This window comes from Pseudopipra pipra, chromosome 4, assembly GCF_036250125.1.
Source record: "Pseudopipra pipra isolate bDixPip1 chromosome 4, bDixPip1.hap1, whole genome shotgun sequence".
Lineage (NCBI taxonomy): Eukaryota > Metazoa > Chordata > Aves > Passeriformes > Pipridae > Pseudopipra > Pseudopipra pipra.
In genome coordinates, this window is record NC_087552.1 from 30,392,108 (window position 1) to 30,408,330 (window position 16,223).

Below are 16,223 nucleotides of genomic sequence, written 5' to 3' on the forward strand. Positions count from 1 at the left end.
GCAGTCTTTCACTGTTTATTATCATCTAACATACTTCAAACAGCAAATGTACACAATGATAAAATTAAATCCAGCTCCAAGACCAGGAACCATCTCTTGTTCATCCCCAAAAAATTCCCTAAAGCAGTCTTTGCCATGCTACAGCCCTTTTTGCAGAACAAGAAAAGACTAAGCAAACATGCATACTTCACTTTAGCCCACTTTTGCTGTCTGACTCAGTTGCTCCTCAAGGAAACAGCAGAATTTCCTCTCTATTGCTAATATTGCAAATTATTTTCAATCTTCAGAACTTGATATGACTTTGTCTCCTAAATCTATTACTGGTTATTTTGTGGATCAGCTGTCTGCCTTTCGGCATGGAATTTCAGAAGAAGAAAGTTCCATGTTCTTTGAAGCCCCAATTACACATCTTTTTCAAATTGTTACTCTCTCTATAATAAGTAGTTACTTCCAGAAGGTAGATTAAAGCTGACTTGTATAGTACCTCTCCTTTGAGAGAAGAAATTACTGTAAAATAAAAAGAAAGACATGGTAGCTGCCATCCATACACACTTCAGAAAGCATCTGATATGGGATCACATGTGAAATATTTTATACGGAAAAAATAGGGATTGGTTGAAGAACTGAATGTATTGAAAGTGGGAAGGCTGCTCAGTGGTTGGTTGTGGGACAATTTTATTCTACTATTTGCATTAATGATCTTGGCAAAGGAGAATTGTGCTGAGGGGCACAAATACACAAAATTAGCAAAAAAAAATAATCAAGATTCTCTGTGCACTACAAGATTATAGGAAGGAACTGAGTATTACTATCTCATGTCTATTAAAAAGGCAAACATGATCCCAATACGCATCAGTCCAGCATTTACATCAGAGATATGGAAGTGCCATCATGGAAGGCAGTGGGGGAATGAATTCCATTCTTGTTGCCTGAGCTCCGAGATTTCTTCTGGTGCTAGTAAAGAGAATGGGTTATAAGCATAAAGAGGAAATGGCAATGTTCCCTTATGAAGGATGACTAAGTGTTTGAGGTTTTTAGCCTACAAAAACAAAGGCTTAGAAGAATCAGTTTGTTCACTGCAAATACCTCACCAAAGGAAGCATCAAAACGGAAAAGATGTATTTAAAATGCAGGAGAGTGCTGTTCGAAGCTGCTACTGCAGTAGGACTAGATCCACCAGCCTGTGAGAACCCTCTCTTGTAAAAAATACCAACTAAACATGAGCAAACAGCTTAGTACATCTGGTTACATCTTATGAAGCAACTAAAATTCAAGGCACAAAAAGAGTAAACATAATAAAAAATTTCAGCTTAGTACATCTGGTTACATCTTATGAAGCAACTAAAATTCAAGGCACAAAAAGAGTAAACATTAATAAAAAATTTCAGAAACACAATAAATTTAAAAAAAAAAAAAAAAAATCAAAAACCTGTGTCACGCTTCAGGGATTAAAGCTACCATGTCCCAACAATTAGAAACAAAGAAATATCAATGTTAAAAGTATTAGATGAACTGCATGTCCACAATCTTGAAAGCAAGAGGTCAAATGATATATCCAAGCAAGACAAACATTTTAGAGTAATTAAATATGCCTAGTTAACTAATAAATACTCTTGAGCATATCCCATCTGAGAACTTCAAAGTGCCTCATAAAACCTTAACGATCTATCTCTCATTAAAAATTATGGTTGCATTATGTACTGTTTTACAGCTAAGAAACTTTGGACACTGATAAAGAGGGAGCTGATCCATTGCAGTATGGAAATACATACTTAATATTAACTTCAATTGGTCTCCTGCCATGCACTTAAGTGCTTTGCTAGATCATAAATGTGAGCGGCTATCCTCAGAATAACACAGGATACAGGATACGAGTGAAGAATGAGGTTTAATGACCACCTCTATTTGCATACTGTCGATGGAATAAACAACAGAACACAGCGCGGCATTAGTCTGTAGATAACTGTGGGCCACTCACCATCATTCAGTCCACAAGTGACTCACAGATCATGATTTAGAAAATCCTGCTTCAGGATATAAAAGCTATCAAAAGAACACACTACTGACAAAACCAATAAAATTTGGCCTTCCAGTAAGGATCTTTGAGCTTGCTCCTAACCTGACTACACTGAGCTAGATTTTCAGGGGAGCACTAATTTAAATACCTAAAGTATAGTAGCAGGCTTTCCAGAAAGCCTCAGCGCACACCAACTACTTGTATTTCAAAGCAGATAGTATGTTGGTATCAGTACATTTGAAACCCTCGCATGTCCAGTTCAGTGCCTGACCAAATACTATCAGTACTCAATTCCTGTGCAAAATCAGATCCATAAAGCCATGAAGTATCTATTCAAAATATGGCAAAATTAATTTTTTTTCACTTCCAGTGCATAGGTATGCTACTAAGGGTGAATCTGGGAAAATAATAATGAATGGTTTTAATGACTATAAGCGACATCTCTGGCCCTGCTTTCTTGGGAAGTTACCACTGCATCAGGATTCTCAAATGTGATGCCATAGTATTGTTGTCAAGCTATTTTACGATGCCATTAAAGTACTGTGGAAGTGAATCAGATACTGAACTCTGACAGTGAGATCTCATACAGGCTTATAAATTAAAACCCACTGATTCAAAATAAAAAGACTTAGTATTAACTATGTATACAACTACATTGCTCTTACTTCCTATCACAGCAAAAGTGACATTAGCTTGTTATTACAGGTATATTTCTTTATTTCTAGCTTCCTGAATGACAATGAAGGCTCAAAAAGAGTAATCTGAGCCCTATTAAAAGCAAAAATAAGGGGATTATTTATATTTTAACCCATGCAAAGAAATTATCCACCAAGAAGAATTTCTGAGAAATTTAAGTAGCTAAGTATATCATTACCATAAACGTCAAGTTTGCTGCTGAAATTTGGAAAAACATCATTCTGAAATACTTCTGAAAGATGCTTAAACCACATTCTAAATAAAGTTATACTTTTCTGTGCCTTTAACTAATAATTTGCTGAACCATGTGTTTCTAAACAAGCTTCACTGTAAGTTCACAAATTACTTTGGTCAGCACTTATCAACAGTTAAAGGGCACAGCAAAAGGATCTCACTGAGAGAATAAGAAGCAAGCAAGGGCTAAGGCATACTCAGCATTAGACTACTACACTTGGTGTCAGCAACCTCAGACATTGGATATTTTCAACAAGATAAAGCAACAAGAGGCACTTAGATGACCACATTTATTAGAAATTAGTAGCAAGATTCATTAAAAATTAGTAAGCTAGACTCCTAAAACCTGTATTCAGATATCTGGAGAGAAGACCTAGTTTCAAATGCACTTCCTGAAGATCCTGTACTGATTTAAGATAAACATTCTTCAAGGTTCACACAAGAAGCACAAGGCATACAGAATAAAAAGCAATAACTATCATAAAAACTAACATGGTATTTAACCAGCATAAGCCTTCTTCTTATCTTTTGCCTTAAATAAAATACATGTAAGTATATTTACCTTTGCTCCATGTTTATGCAGAACTTCCATGACATCATTATGAGCTTTTTCAGCTGCAACATGTAAAGGTGTCATGAAGCTAGAGAAATAAAAAAAAAAAAAATATATTAGTTTTACACTCCTAGTATGACAGAGTCTTTTGGAAAATTCAGAAATTTCAGAAACGTACTCTTTGTTTTTCTCATTAACATTTGCTCCTTTCCTGAGCAATAGTTCTGTAACTTGCTTCCGCTTGGGATGCACAGCAGCCACAGCACAGTGCTGCAAAAAAAAGTAAATATAAATTATATTTCAACTACATCGATGACAAAGAACTTAAAGATACATTACTTCATCTCTTAATTACGCTGCTAAAATCAGATGACAAAATTTACAAACAGAATCCATCATATTTCTGCTGAAACCTAACATACTGAACAATACAAGCTAGTGATCAATGCTAAATTATTCTACTCAGAAAAACAGTTTTCATTTTAAAGCTATTTGTCACTTACAAAAAAAGCGGTATGGTCCCAAATACATTAACCAGCTATCAGGACAAAACTGACACATAATGCACAAAGGAGGTAAAGACAAACGGTTTGAAACAGCCTAACTTTCTACAGAGGTCTTCCAAAAGAGTCCTTAAGATTCTGCTGCTCTTGTCAAATTGACATTACTTGTATGTTGCTTTGTTCCTTCTTCTACTTCAAAGTGTCCTGAACTTGTTTTTAGCTATTTGTGTTATGAACCCAACTACAGATTATGTAATAAGCAAACAGGCAATAAATTTCTCTTACAGTCTCTTTTTTAACAAGCTGTGAGAAAGACAGACCTTTCACATAGGGCTTTTCAATGCTCACACCTGCCCTTGTGGGACACAGCCCACACAGCGCCCTGCTAGGTGTAACTGTTCTCCTAAATGCAGCTGGCATCTGCCACTGTTTCTCAACTGTGGCTCTATCAATGCATTCCTGAGGCCTGAAATTACCAGCATGGTTCCAGATAAGATTGAACAGCAGGCTTTAAAATCAGTCCAGAAATGCCTGTTTCAAGTTTGGATGTCTCAAGAAAGTAGACTATAAGAAAAAGGAGAAACTTTTGGATGTTTAGGTTAACATGTTTACCTATGATTTAAACCAGTAACCCATAAAAACCCATAAAAACCAGAGAGTCTCCTGGAACAGAGTTCTCTAAATTTCTAATAGCAAAACAACAGCCTTCACAATGAGATAGAACCCCAAACCCAATGCTAATAAGCAGCAATAGTACCAATAACCATCTTTTGCCCAGTTTCAGCCTTCATTAGGAAGTAACTTCCACTCAAGCTTTCACATTTCTGTTGGTCAGCAGGGCACATCCAAGTTTTGCAAAGGCAAGCTTTGTAAATAAACACAAAGATCAACATTTGCTTTGAAGAGTAGCAGCATTTTTAAGGCTTTGCAGATAATATCCTATCCATATTTCCTGCTAATATGATGAACAAGCCCTAAAACACACAAAAATGTGAAATACTGCCAAACTTCAGAGCAATACTGAAAAAAACCCAAGTGCTTGCTTTGGCCTTTGTGGGGTAATAGGGCACAGACTCCAGTGGCCCATGGTAAACAATATTATGCTTAGGGCAGGAATAGCTCAGTTAGATTGTACATAACGTCACCCAATCCTGGAAAATAAGGCCTTCCACTTGGACTGGAGACCACTTGGAAATCTCAAGTACAGGAAGCAAAAATTGAAAAATCACAGTCAAACACTTACTGAATACTGAAACAAATACATCAGTAGAGCTAAAATATCCTGTTTGGCCCAGCTGTCTCTGCAGAATGAGCAGGTGGAAAAGAGCAAAGAACATCATAGGACTATGAAGTGATCATTACACAGCTAAAGAGATGTCACACAGCAGCAGCTGATATACTCAGGAAGAAAAGGATAACGTCATTGCAAATTTCATACTGCTTTCACATTCAGTCTATAAATCTCTCTTCTCTATCTTGCTTCTAAGTTCAGGCTAGGATGCTGAGTCCTCCACAGAGGAAACAAAACATATGGATGCTTGGTACTCAACACACGGTGTTCTGATCACAATCACAATGTTTGTAACACTAAATATGCAGTTGTATCAGCCCACGGCTGAGATCTACCACTGTGAAGAAAATGTTCCACTGGAATAAAGTATCATAGCTATAGTGGTTTTAATAATACCATCAGTCCCACTCAGCTTCAATATCTTCATTGCATCTGGGATACTGGCTGTGTTCTTTGCCTCCACTGCTTCTTCAAACAATGAAATAAGAGCAGGATACTGCCAGGAAAGTCTCAAAGACTCCTGTTTCCATAGCTAATGTGGCATTGTCAGTATTATTCCAATCCTGTAAGACCCTTTCACAACAAGTTTACATATCCTATGAAGAAAAATTGTAATCCAAGCTTGTCCATATAAAACATGAAGGAAACACTGGACCGCAGGACAGAATTTAACCCCAGAAAAAACACAGCAACTGACCAACAAAAAAAGAGGGTGATGGGGAAAAAAGAAAGAGAAGTGGAAAAAGAAAAGGTGGGGAGTGGCTGGAGGGCTTCTGTAATCTACTAGAAGGAAGAAAAAAGTGATAAAATAATTTATATGGTGTTTTTCTGTAACAGTTATTTTATTTTAATATATAAAGTGTTTGATGGCAAATCCTCAATCTCAGATGATGAATGTATTTTCATAGTGTAGAAATAAAACTCCTTGACTGCCAAACTACCACCACATTTATCATAAAATAAATGAATTGACTGTATAATCTTACCAGTGCAGTCTCATGAGACTGTGGCTGCTTAAAATTAATGATCTCCAAAGCAAGTGTCTTTTTCACTTTGGCTAGGTCTGCTTCTCTGGCTGCTTGCAGTAAAGAGTGTCCTTTGAATTCATCTGTTAGAGGAAAAAGATGCATTTAATATTCAGCAACATGTCACATTTATAAATGTTATAGGAGACAGGTAGCTATACTCAATTATGAGGAAATAGGAGAGTTTCTGCATGTCTTCAGGTAGTAGCTGACCTGGACACAGAACATAAAACATGTTTTGCTGAAACTAAAGGGACATTCTAAAGGAGAGGGGACATTCTAAAGGAGAGGGGAAGTGATTCCTTGAGTAAAATCCTTATAGCTTTTCCCCCTCTTATCCTCCACCCACTTGACATTAAATGCATATGTGACCTCTAAATTACCTGTGTATGAGTTCAAGTAAGCACAGTGCTATGACATATTTTTCAGAAAAAACGCATTACAGTACTTTTTTGTATTTACAATGACAAAAAATTTACTGTAAAGCCTAAATAGACACAATTTGTATAAAATTATAAATAATAACAATAACAACAATGCATACATAAAATATTAAACTATTGGTCTTAAAGAAAGCTAACTGGCTAAGCATTGAAGCCAGTCTGCTATAAAGATGAGAGACAGGTTTTGACAGCAGATATGTCTTTGCAAGTACAGAGAAGTAATTTTGTTATGTTCACATCTTGTTTAGGTCAGCAACTAGTTCATTTTAGTTTTAAATAACTTTGAATGTGAAAAGGAATAAGAGTGTTTCTCTTAAAATATACATATGAAAGGTAGGTTAGCAAAAATGATGTCTGACCCTGGGAACTAGGAAAAAAACCACCTTGATTTCAGTAAAAATATCAGTATTTTTCTTTCATAAGCAAGCTTGAAATACTAAACTTGTTAAAGAGGGGCTTTCTTCTCCCAGCTTTCTTTTAACATCTTGTGTATTTGTGGATTTATACATAGAAATAAATATTAATAACTTCTAAATTTTAATTTCAAATATAATTCAAATTTCTTTGTAAACAGAGCACTACTCAAAACACAAGTACAAATAAATCCTGAAATAACAAATATAATGTAATTTTATTCCCAAAGTACAAAAATCAAACAACTCAAGAAGATAATAAACATGATACTTGGCATATGAAAATACAAGATGTCCCATCAAGATACTGTCAAATTTGACATAACGGTCACATTCGTATACAAATTTCAGTGGATATTAATGGACGTGAATCCTTCCCCATTACTCTTGAGGAACTATACATATAGAAATAAAATGAAGTTTAAATAGATTTTTTTTTTTTGCTTGTTAACTTAAGTACATGGTTAATTAACCTTCCTCAGAGCCAGAAGCACCTTCCACTTTAGCCCAGAATACAAACTAGAGAAGTAGGTAAAAGGTACTAATGTCCTCCGCTTTTCTCCTAGATTAAAGTTTTCTGCTGTACATGATCTCACCACTTTCACATGCAAACAATAGTGACAGACTAAAACCTGACTATCTGTGATTGTGAGTAGAGCAGGATCACATGATTAGCGTCAGGGGCCTTCTGCTCTACTGGAAAGGTGACAGACAAAACCAGAAACTTTATAATTGAGAATCTAGTTCTCAAGAAGTTTTCTTTAACTTCATAATACTCTGTTTCCATACTTGTCTCAATTAATTATCTTTTACAGTTTATTACATTGAGAAAACAAATCCCTCAAACAGGGCTAGCAAAAACATAGGAATTCAAATTAGAGCTGAAAGACTGTTTTGTAAGCAGCATAAGGATTGCAAAGACTGCAAAAGAAGGTGATGGAATTTCAATCTCCAAGTTTGCACACCGAAGGTACCTATGTTTTGGAAGTTTCCATTTAAGTGCAATAAAGAGCCTCAATATAGAGGCTCTTATGTGACTCAACTGGACTTCAAGCATTAGAAAAACCACAGTCACTGATTCAGCAGTGCCTTAATACTTTTAAACTTAAGAAAACTGGGCAATATCACAAACAGCATATTAGAGGTACCTGCATACTTCAAAGTGAGCAGCACAGCTGCAGCTCCTCTGCTGCTTTGCACCCGCTTGTGACACTCAAGGAAGCTGTCCTGAAAGGAAAGCATCCCTTTACACCCACCACCAACTGTTTGCAGTCTGAGAACACTTACAGGTCAGCCTCTCCCTGAGCTCAGGCGTCGGAGCCATATCGACCGCGCTCTTGCCGTGGCAGTTGACCAGCGTGGGATCTGCGCCGTGGCTCAGCAGGAGGGAGCAGACCTCCACGCGGTTCTTGGAAGCAGCCTCGTGCAAGGGGGTGAACTGCCAGAGGTCCATAGCATTCACACAGGCACCATGCTAGCACAGCAAATAAAGCCTCAGATTAGTAAGAAATCATCTTCTACAACTAAAAAGCTTACAAATTTTCATTTTATTAAATAAAGTTGGTTCCACTCTTTCATATATGAACACATACGCAAAAAAAATAATTAAGATATCAGTATACACAAAAATACTGTTGAATCCTCAAAAAAAATTTGGAATTTCTATGTAAGCTAATTTTTGCACGGAAAAATTCAAATAAATTAAACTCTACTATCAGTCCAAAGAATTTAGGTGGGGAAAAAACACATACACTGTTCCACACAAAGACCTAAAGTTGCAGGCTTCTGAAATGACAACAGGATGTTTGAAACCTGTTACTACAAAAACAAAGGTCTTGTTTTTCAACTCTAGTATAAATAGTTCATATCTCATGAATACCTAAATCTACAGTAATTACTTTCCATCCTTCTGCTTACCTTAAGCAGCAGCTCTGTAACCTCATAGTGTCCATATGAACATGCATTATGAAGAGGCACAAGACCACTGTATGGAAGAAGGCAAATGACATTTATTTAAGTAGCATTAAGATTTGCATTAAGTGGCTTTGACATGATCTTTCTTGAAGCTATTAAGGAGGGGGAGAAGTCCCATTCTGCATTCAATTCGCTCACTAGTATTCTGCTTTTGCCTAAATATGAACTCCTGTTTAAAATGATATGTGAAAAGCAAAATTCCCCAGATAACACTAACATAACTCCTGGGTATATTATGAAGATGTAGAAATATCCATAGAAAGTAGACTCAAATTGCTGTTCCAGACTGTGGAATGACCTGATTTTACTCCATTTTTTATAGTACAACCTATTTAACTGTTCATGATACTTTTAAGAGAGTCCCTGTAATTTTTGTACAGCTATGTTACTGCAGGCCATAGTTAAAACTGACACTAGCAAAGTAAATAACAGGGATCTGGTCATAAGCACAAGACTTAATAAAAAAGTCATGCATTGAAAAGGAGATGCAAAAAGGACAAAATGAGTTTAATTCAAGCCAAGCAAGACAGGCTACTTACGGATCAACTATGCACAATACACTGAAAACAACAATTAACCCTTCGCCATTTATGGAAAATACAGGGAGTGATTCCCAGAATTGCAAAATCAACTCAAAGAGCATTAGGACAGCAATTAAGTGAACTTAATTTTAAAGTAGTTGCTCTGAGAAGCAGCACTGCATTTGTCACAGGAGAGGGAAATTTGTTTGGGGAAATTTTCCAAACTGTTATTTTTCTATCATCGCTTTTCTTAATTACAACTTCTGGGTGCATGTGTGGGACAGAGAGAGACTAGTCAGTCCACCGAGCACTCAAAATACCTGCCCTCTTCCAAAATGATGGTCATCTCAAGGCCAGTCAGCAAAGATAATCACTACAGTAATGCACCTGGCCACTTCTGCAGCATCCCCTCCCCTTTCCTCTTCCAGCACATTGCAACTTTGTGCAAGAGAACTGTAAGGGAAAGAAAGGATCAGTGGAAAAAGAGCTGCCTCCCTGGTAAGGCTTCTCTTTGGGAGTAACCAGAAGTGGTGACCATTTTGAAAATGCAGCCCAGTTCCTAAGAGCTCTCTTTAAATTGACCCCATTGAAGAGAACCTAAGAGGTCTATAAAATCAATGTAACCTAATTTAGCTCCTTAAATGAAAAGTGACATTTATTTATAGCATTACTTACCTATAAATTATGTATAACTAAGAAACAGTAAGGTAAAACAAAACAACACACTGATTGTAAATGTGTGATGCCACTGAAAAAAAGTGGGAGCTTACTAGGATGTTAGATAAATACCTTTGGGTTAATTTAAAGTTTAATACAGAGTAAGCATATTGGTTTTCCTTTCTTTGTTCCCTTTCTTTCCCCTCCTGCTCCAGCACCCAGTTCAAGTTCAACTTAGTTACTTTTTACACTTTCTAAGCAAATCATTCAAACTTAATTACAGTATCCACACTGGAATTTTCTACCAACTGATGCTGAAATTTTTGAAAGGTGTAAAATACCTCAAACTTGCCTAATGGTGCTGAATCTACCTGAACAGGTACTAATTAGAGCTTTATTATGGGATTTTTGTGTCTTATTTTCTTCTTGTGGTTTTTGGTTTTGTTTTTTTTTTTACTTGCATAACATGTCATTATGAATTTCACAATAATTCTGATTTTAAAAAGCCATTGGGGTGAATGGACGGACTGAAGTGCTACAGCTAGCCAAACTTCAAGAGTTTAAGTACACTGAGGACTGGTTTGGAAAGAAAGGAAAAAAACTAAGAAGTTGATTAAAAATCTTTTAACACTAGGCTGGACTCAGCAGAAAATGAAAATATAGGAAGTGCCTCAAGTTTGCTCATGGAGACAGAACACACACACATGAATATCTTACTTCTGAATACAAAATGTATGCCTTCAACTGGGGGCTCAATTTCTACAATGTGAGGAATAAGCCCTTTTAACAGATCATCATGAAAATCATCACCTTACAGATCAGAAACGTGTGGCTGAGAACAATGCACAATATGTATAATTCCAGATTTCTGACTGCTGTGTACTTTTTGTGATATCTTACCTAACTACCATCCTTACTGCAAAAATAGAATAGTTTAGCTTCTACTACATCTTGATTTTTGCTGGCAGCATCAATCAAGATACATCTCCAAGGACCACAAGTTATGAGCACATGAGCATTACTGATGTTACTTGGAATTACATCCATCCATACGCAACAGCATAATGAAACTGCAGATAGGTTTTTCAATGCACATTTTTCACTAAGCCCCCGTATCTTCCCCCCACTGTCTTCTGTAAAATAATGCTGTTAGTCCATGATTTCATAGGGTAGTCTGTGCATGGAAGTAAAGAACAAAGATTGGAAAAAAATTTCAAGTTGTGAAAAAAGACCTAAAACAAGTGCAATCATAAGTGTCTGTTATCAGGGCTCTAACAAAGGTTCATTTACGATGAACCACACTCAGATTTTGGAAGCAAGTATCACATTCTCAGCCAACTATTTGAGATTATGCTGCAACATGAACCAGAGAAATAAATCTTCATCTTGATTAATACAAAACCTCTGCTGCAAACAGATAATAAATCAGTTAATTTTACATACCCTTTGTCCTTTGCATGCACATCAGCACCGTGCTGAAGCAGAAGCTGGACTATCCGAACTCTGTTGTAGCCTGCTGCTAGGTGTAAAGGAGTGGACTGTAAAAGAAAAGATGAAGAATGGGAGCCACATAAATTTTAACTCCTGCACTTTCTGCCACTGAAGTACTGTTAGTTTCTCTTACACATTGCATCAAGATAAGTTACAGTTCCCTTCTGTGATTAGCCAAATTAACAAATACAAAGCACGTGCAGGCCCCTCCTCTTGTCAATCCAAAAAAATGTTCCTTAAGGTGGGGAAGAATACAGGTATTCTTTAAGGCAATAAGAACCTCCTAGTTAAAACTTAATTTAAATTATGGCCCATGTTTGGTTTGGTTGGGGATTTTTTGTTGTTTTTTTTTTCTTTTGATGCCATAATTTTAGTTTTAAAATGCTACAGTTTGGGGTTTTTTTTAACTCACAAGTAAATTTATACAGTTTAGGCTGCATACTCACTGGTTACAAGACTGCTTGTATGTACACTTGTTGCAACAAGTGCACAAGAAGCAGACTGCAGAACAAGAAATAATGCATTTATTCCAAAGCAGGAATGTTTGTCTTCAGCTCCTCACCAAAAAAAGTAGCTATATGTGTTCTGTACTGTACTGTGCTAAGACACAGAGCAAAGTGTATGCAGTTTGCAGTTTCTTGCAAAATACAGATCTGCAGCAGTAATGCACCTTGCTGCATAACAGAGCAATAACACCTTTTTCCATAGATAATTTGTATGAATTTTAACTGAAAGCTTTTGAGTTGACAACAGTGATTCCCCTTGAAGTTTATTTGAAAAAGATTTTTATTACAAAACAAATTTTGTGTGCTGTCTCAGTCTGAAAGGACTGGTTTATTACACAAATGGGTAACACTGTTTCCTTCTTCCCAAGGCTGAGCAGCAGACGATTTGAAAGCAATCTTTGTTGCAATTTGTGGCATGCAACCAAACAATACAATTTTATTACAGTAATACCCCATACATAAACCAGCTTGAAACATGGGAAAATTTACATATCTCACAGTATTATGCCAAGTACAGATTTACTGTCAGCATTAAAACAGCGTTATACAGTATTACAAGTGAGACATCACATTTCACTATTATTTCCAGGAATACACATTTAGTATGTCCATAACTTGTAGTAGTATGTATTATATTTCATTAAAGTCTCAACACATTGCTACTTTGCTCCAGAAAGAGTAACTACTTTGGCACCTACCATGTGTCCTGTGTATCACAGTGAGGACACAGCTTGTACTATCAGAAATGACAGCACAGGGCATCTCTAAGAAAAACATCTGGATAACTCAGTTAATTAAGGGAAGCAGTTATGCAAGTTTCCATAAGACCCATCTTCAGAATTAGCTATACTCAAAATAAGGATCTCTAACATCCCTAGCCCAAAGATCCCCCAAAGCATTTCCAAAGTACAGAATACCAACAGCAACAAAACATGTCCCACCTTTTAAGTATTTGCCCATTCAAATTGTTAGGATCTATTACTCTAAGAAGCTTCTACTACTGAATTAACAACTTACATTGATCCAGAAGGCATTACATTCTTTTTACATCTGCCCCAATTATAAAATAGCTGGCTTATGAATATCATAAACACTAATGAAAATGTGGATAAAGATGATGACACTATTGATATTAGCAGAATACTTCAGTACTATTTATTCTGACAGTTGCCTTGGTTTGGTTACTAAATCAAGCTTTATCAATTGAATTAGTAACTCAGAAAACCTGAAAGGAATTTGAAATGGGCTGCAGAAAAGTAAGTCTATTGAAAGGTCTAAATGCCAGAAGGAACTGGAGCAAGCACTAAAGATTTGGACCACTTCAGGATCCTTTAACCTCACTATGATTAAACTACATCCATTCTTGTCTGTATGCCACTTCTAAAACAATGATGGCAGACTTCCAAAATGATGTTTTACTCATATTAAACATTATTAACAGAGATGTTCTCAATAAAGATACATCAACTCCAGAGTCTTGTTCATTCCTTAAAATTAAAAGAAAAACTATTATGACCCAAGCTGGGACTGGGCACTTTGTATTTCTAGGATTAGTAGACCTGCACTTGCCAAATAACTTCATAAGAGAAGGAACTCAAAACATTTCAAGTTTATAGTTGCAAGACAACATAAGTGAAGCAAAACAGTGTCATACCAAATCTTCAGACAGCTTATATCGCCACCTTTCAGAAAGGTGAGTTACTTTCTTCTCCTTGGGCAAGGCCACACAGAGAGCCCAGTCCCACGAATGAACACAGCATACCATGTCTTCCCCAACACACCAGCAGTATTTAGCTGCAGCCAAGCACCTGACATCTGGCCTTCTGATCCACAGCAACTTCAGTGAAGCTGCATCCCATGCTGTGGCTGCCTCTCTAAAGAAGAGTCAACTGATGCTCCCTGTAACCATCCCTGGAGATGGGGCTGAGATCTCCACTGGTCTGCATGCTTGACTCTGCAACTGCAAACCATGTATCCCAGAGGAACACTCAGTGCTGGAGAGGAAGGGAGTTAGAGGGCCACAGAAATCACTTGACTGATGGGCAAGGACAAGTGAACACACACACGTAGGTGTGCAGAAGCAGTGATCCTGGAGGACTGCTCCTCCTGTATCCACAAGCCAACATTGCCAGTTGCTCATTGGTTTGGCTAAAAGGCTCTTATAAATGCTGTCCTTACATGTGCTTCAGGAAGGAAAAAGCAGGAAGGTCCTGCCTTCTTGATTTTTGTAAGAACTGCTTTTCCTTTCTCATAAGAAAGTGAATTCATTAATAATATAGTTAACAGTTAAAAATACTAATCTGGAGTTACAAGCTTGTATGCTAATTACAGAACCTTGGTACCTAAAAGATAATGTTGTGCAACATGAACTACTCATTATATGCAATTATGAGCCCTAAAAAAACCAACAACAACAAAAACAAAAACAACAACAAGTGAATGATGGCAGCAAAGACTGACTTTTAAAATTAACATGCTATTTAAATAGCACCAAAGAAGTAGAAACTATCTATCACAAAAAGCAGTATTATATACTGCACCTGCAAGGTATATCAAACAAATTACTTTGTATTAAGAAAAGAGATTTATTTAAGCTATCAATTAACCCTTCCTCCCATATCTTGCAATACTTGGCATGACTTACTAACAAAAATCCCTAGAGGGCACTTACCTTCCAAGACTCACAGTCACAGTTACCAAGCCAATCACACTGTCTTGCTTGCTAGTTTAATTAAAAAGAGCATAACTCCATTTTTATTAAGTAAAGTAGACCCTCATGCAAGATGCTCACATTACTTGAAAGTTTTATGGTAGCTGTAATTGAGTCAAAGCAGGTACTGTGCATTTCAAGGAACATCACTGTACACAGGATGGTAATCACTGTCAACCCGTATACCTACGATTTATACTAAAGCAGGTATTTTTGCTTGCAGTCTTTTTGATAATGTGTTGCCTGGGAATACAAGATATGCACTTTTTAGATTTAAAAAAATGAATATACAGCAGTTTGATAGTATTTTCAGTGAGACTTAGATATTTTCACACAGCTTCATTACCAACAGCTGATTTGTCAACCCCTGTTTAAGGTCAGCCACCTTGGACTTGCTGTCCCCTGCTCACGGGCTTCAAACAGCATGGGCCCTGAGGAATCTCCAGCACTGCAGGCTGCTGAGCAGCTTCTACTGAAATCTGGAAATTGGTTTCAACAAATTGCCCACAGGCAATGTGGGAGTGCTGCCTCCAAGTACCATCCGCTTCCCTCCCTTATCTTGCTAAAGAGTCTTCAGCAGCTCTTAGATGGTAACACTGCCACTGCCTCTGAATGCTTCATTTTCAGATTCAAATTGCAAATTTTAAGGGCAACTTTAAACCAAGGGATCTTATGTAATGACCTTACATTATGCATTATCTGCATGATTAATAACAGCTGCAGGAACTGTTGTAAGAACTAATATTCCCTGTCCTTGCTTCCAACTACCGAATCTTTATATAATGCTATCTGATAATGATCTTAATCAATCCATTTCTCTCATTCTCAAGTTGCCATCCAGAAGGCTATTAAAATCAACAAACAACAATCTTATTACATATATGATGTCTCATCATACATCTTATTTACAACACTACATAGTCATTTAGAATTAAATAATTTAACCTTCTACAAGAAGGACATTCTTATAATAAAGAGGCAATGCCCTGATTTTGAGAGCAAGTTCAGGCCTTGACATATTATGACTACTCTCACGCTCAGATGGTCCCCACAGGGATATGCACCAGTAAGTATGGCTCTTACACAAATAGGCAAACAAGTAACACTTGGAAAAAATATCTAAGGACATTTGTATGCTTATTGTTAACTCTTCTACAACACCATGCTGACAAAGGACATTTGAAAAAGA

At 36.8% G+C, this 16,223-nt stretch overlaps 1 protein-coding gene across 1 annotated transcript in view; it reads right to left on the bottom strand.

Moving 5' to 3' along the window:
* TNKS (tankyrase) overlaps positions 1-16,223 on the bottom strand; it is a 145,243-nt gene that overhangs the window by 33,023 nt on the left and 95,997 nt on the right. The window contains exons 6-11 of the mRNA XM_064652202.1: positions 11,771-11,865; positions 9,093-9,159; positions 8,463-8,649; positions 6,281-6,402; positions 3,679-3,770; positions 3,510-3,588 (exon numbers count right to left, since the gene is read on the bottom strand). Coding sequence (XP_064508272.1) covers positions 3,510-3,588; positions 3,679-3,770; positions 6,281-6,402; positions 8,463-8,649; positions 9,093-9,159; positions 11,771-11,865 — 642 coding nt within the window. The remainder of the gene's footprint in view (positions 1-3,509; positions 3,589-3,678; positions 3,771-6,280; positions 6,403-8,462; positions 8,650-9,092; positions 9,160-11,770; positions 11,866-16,223) is intronic.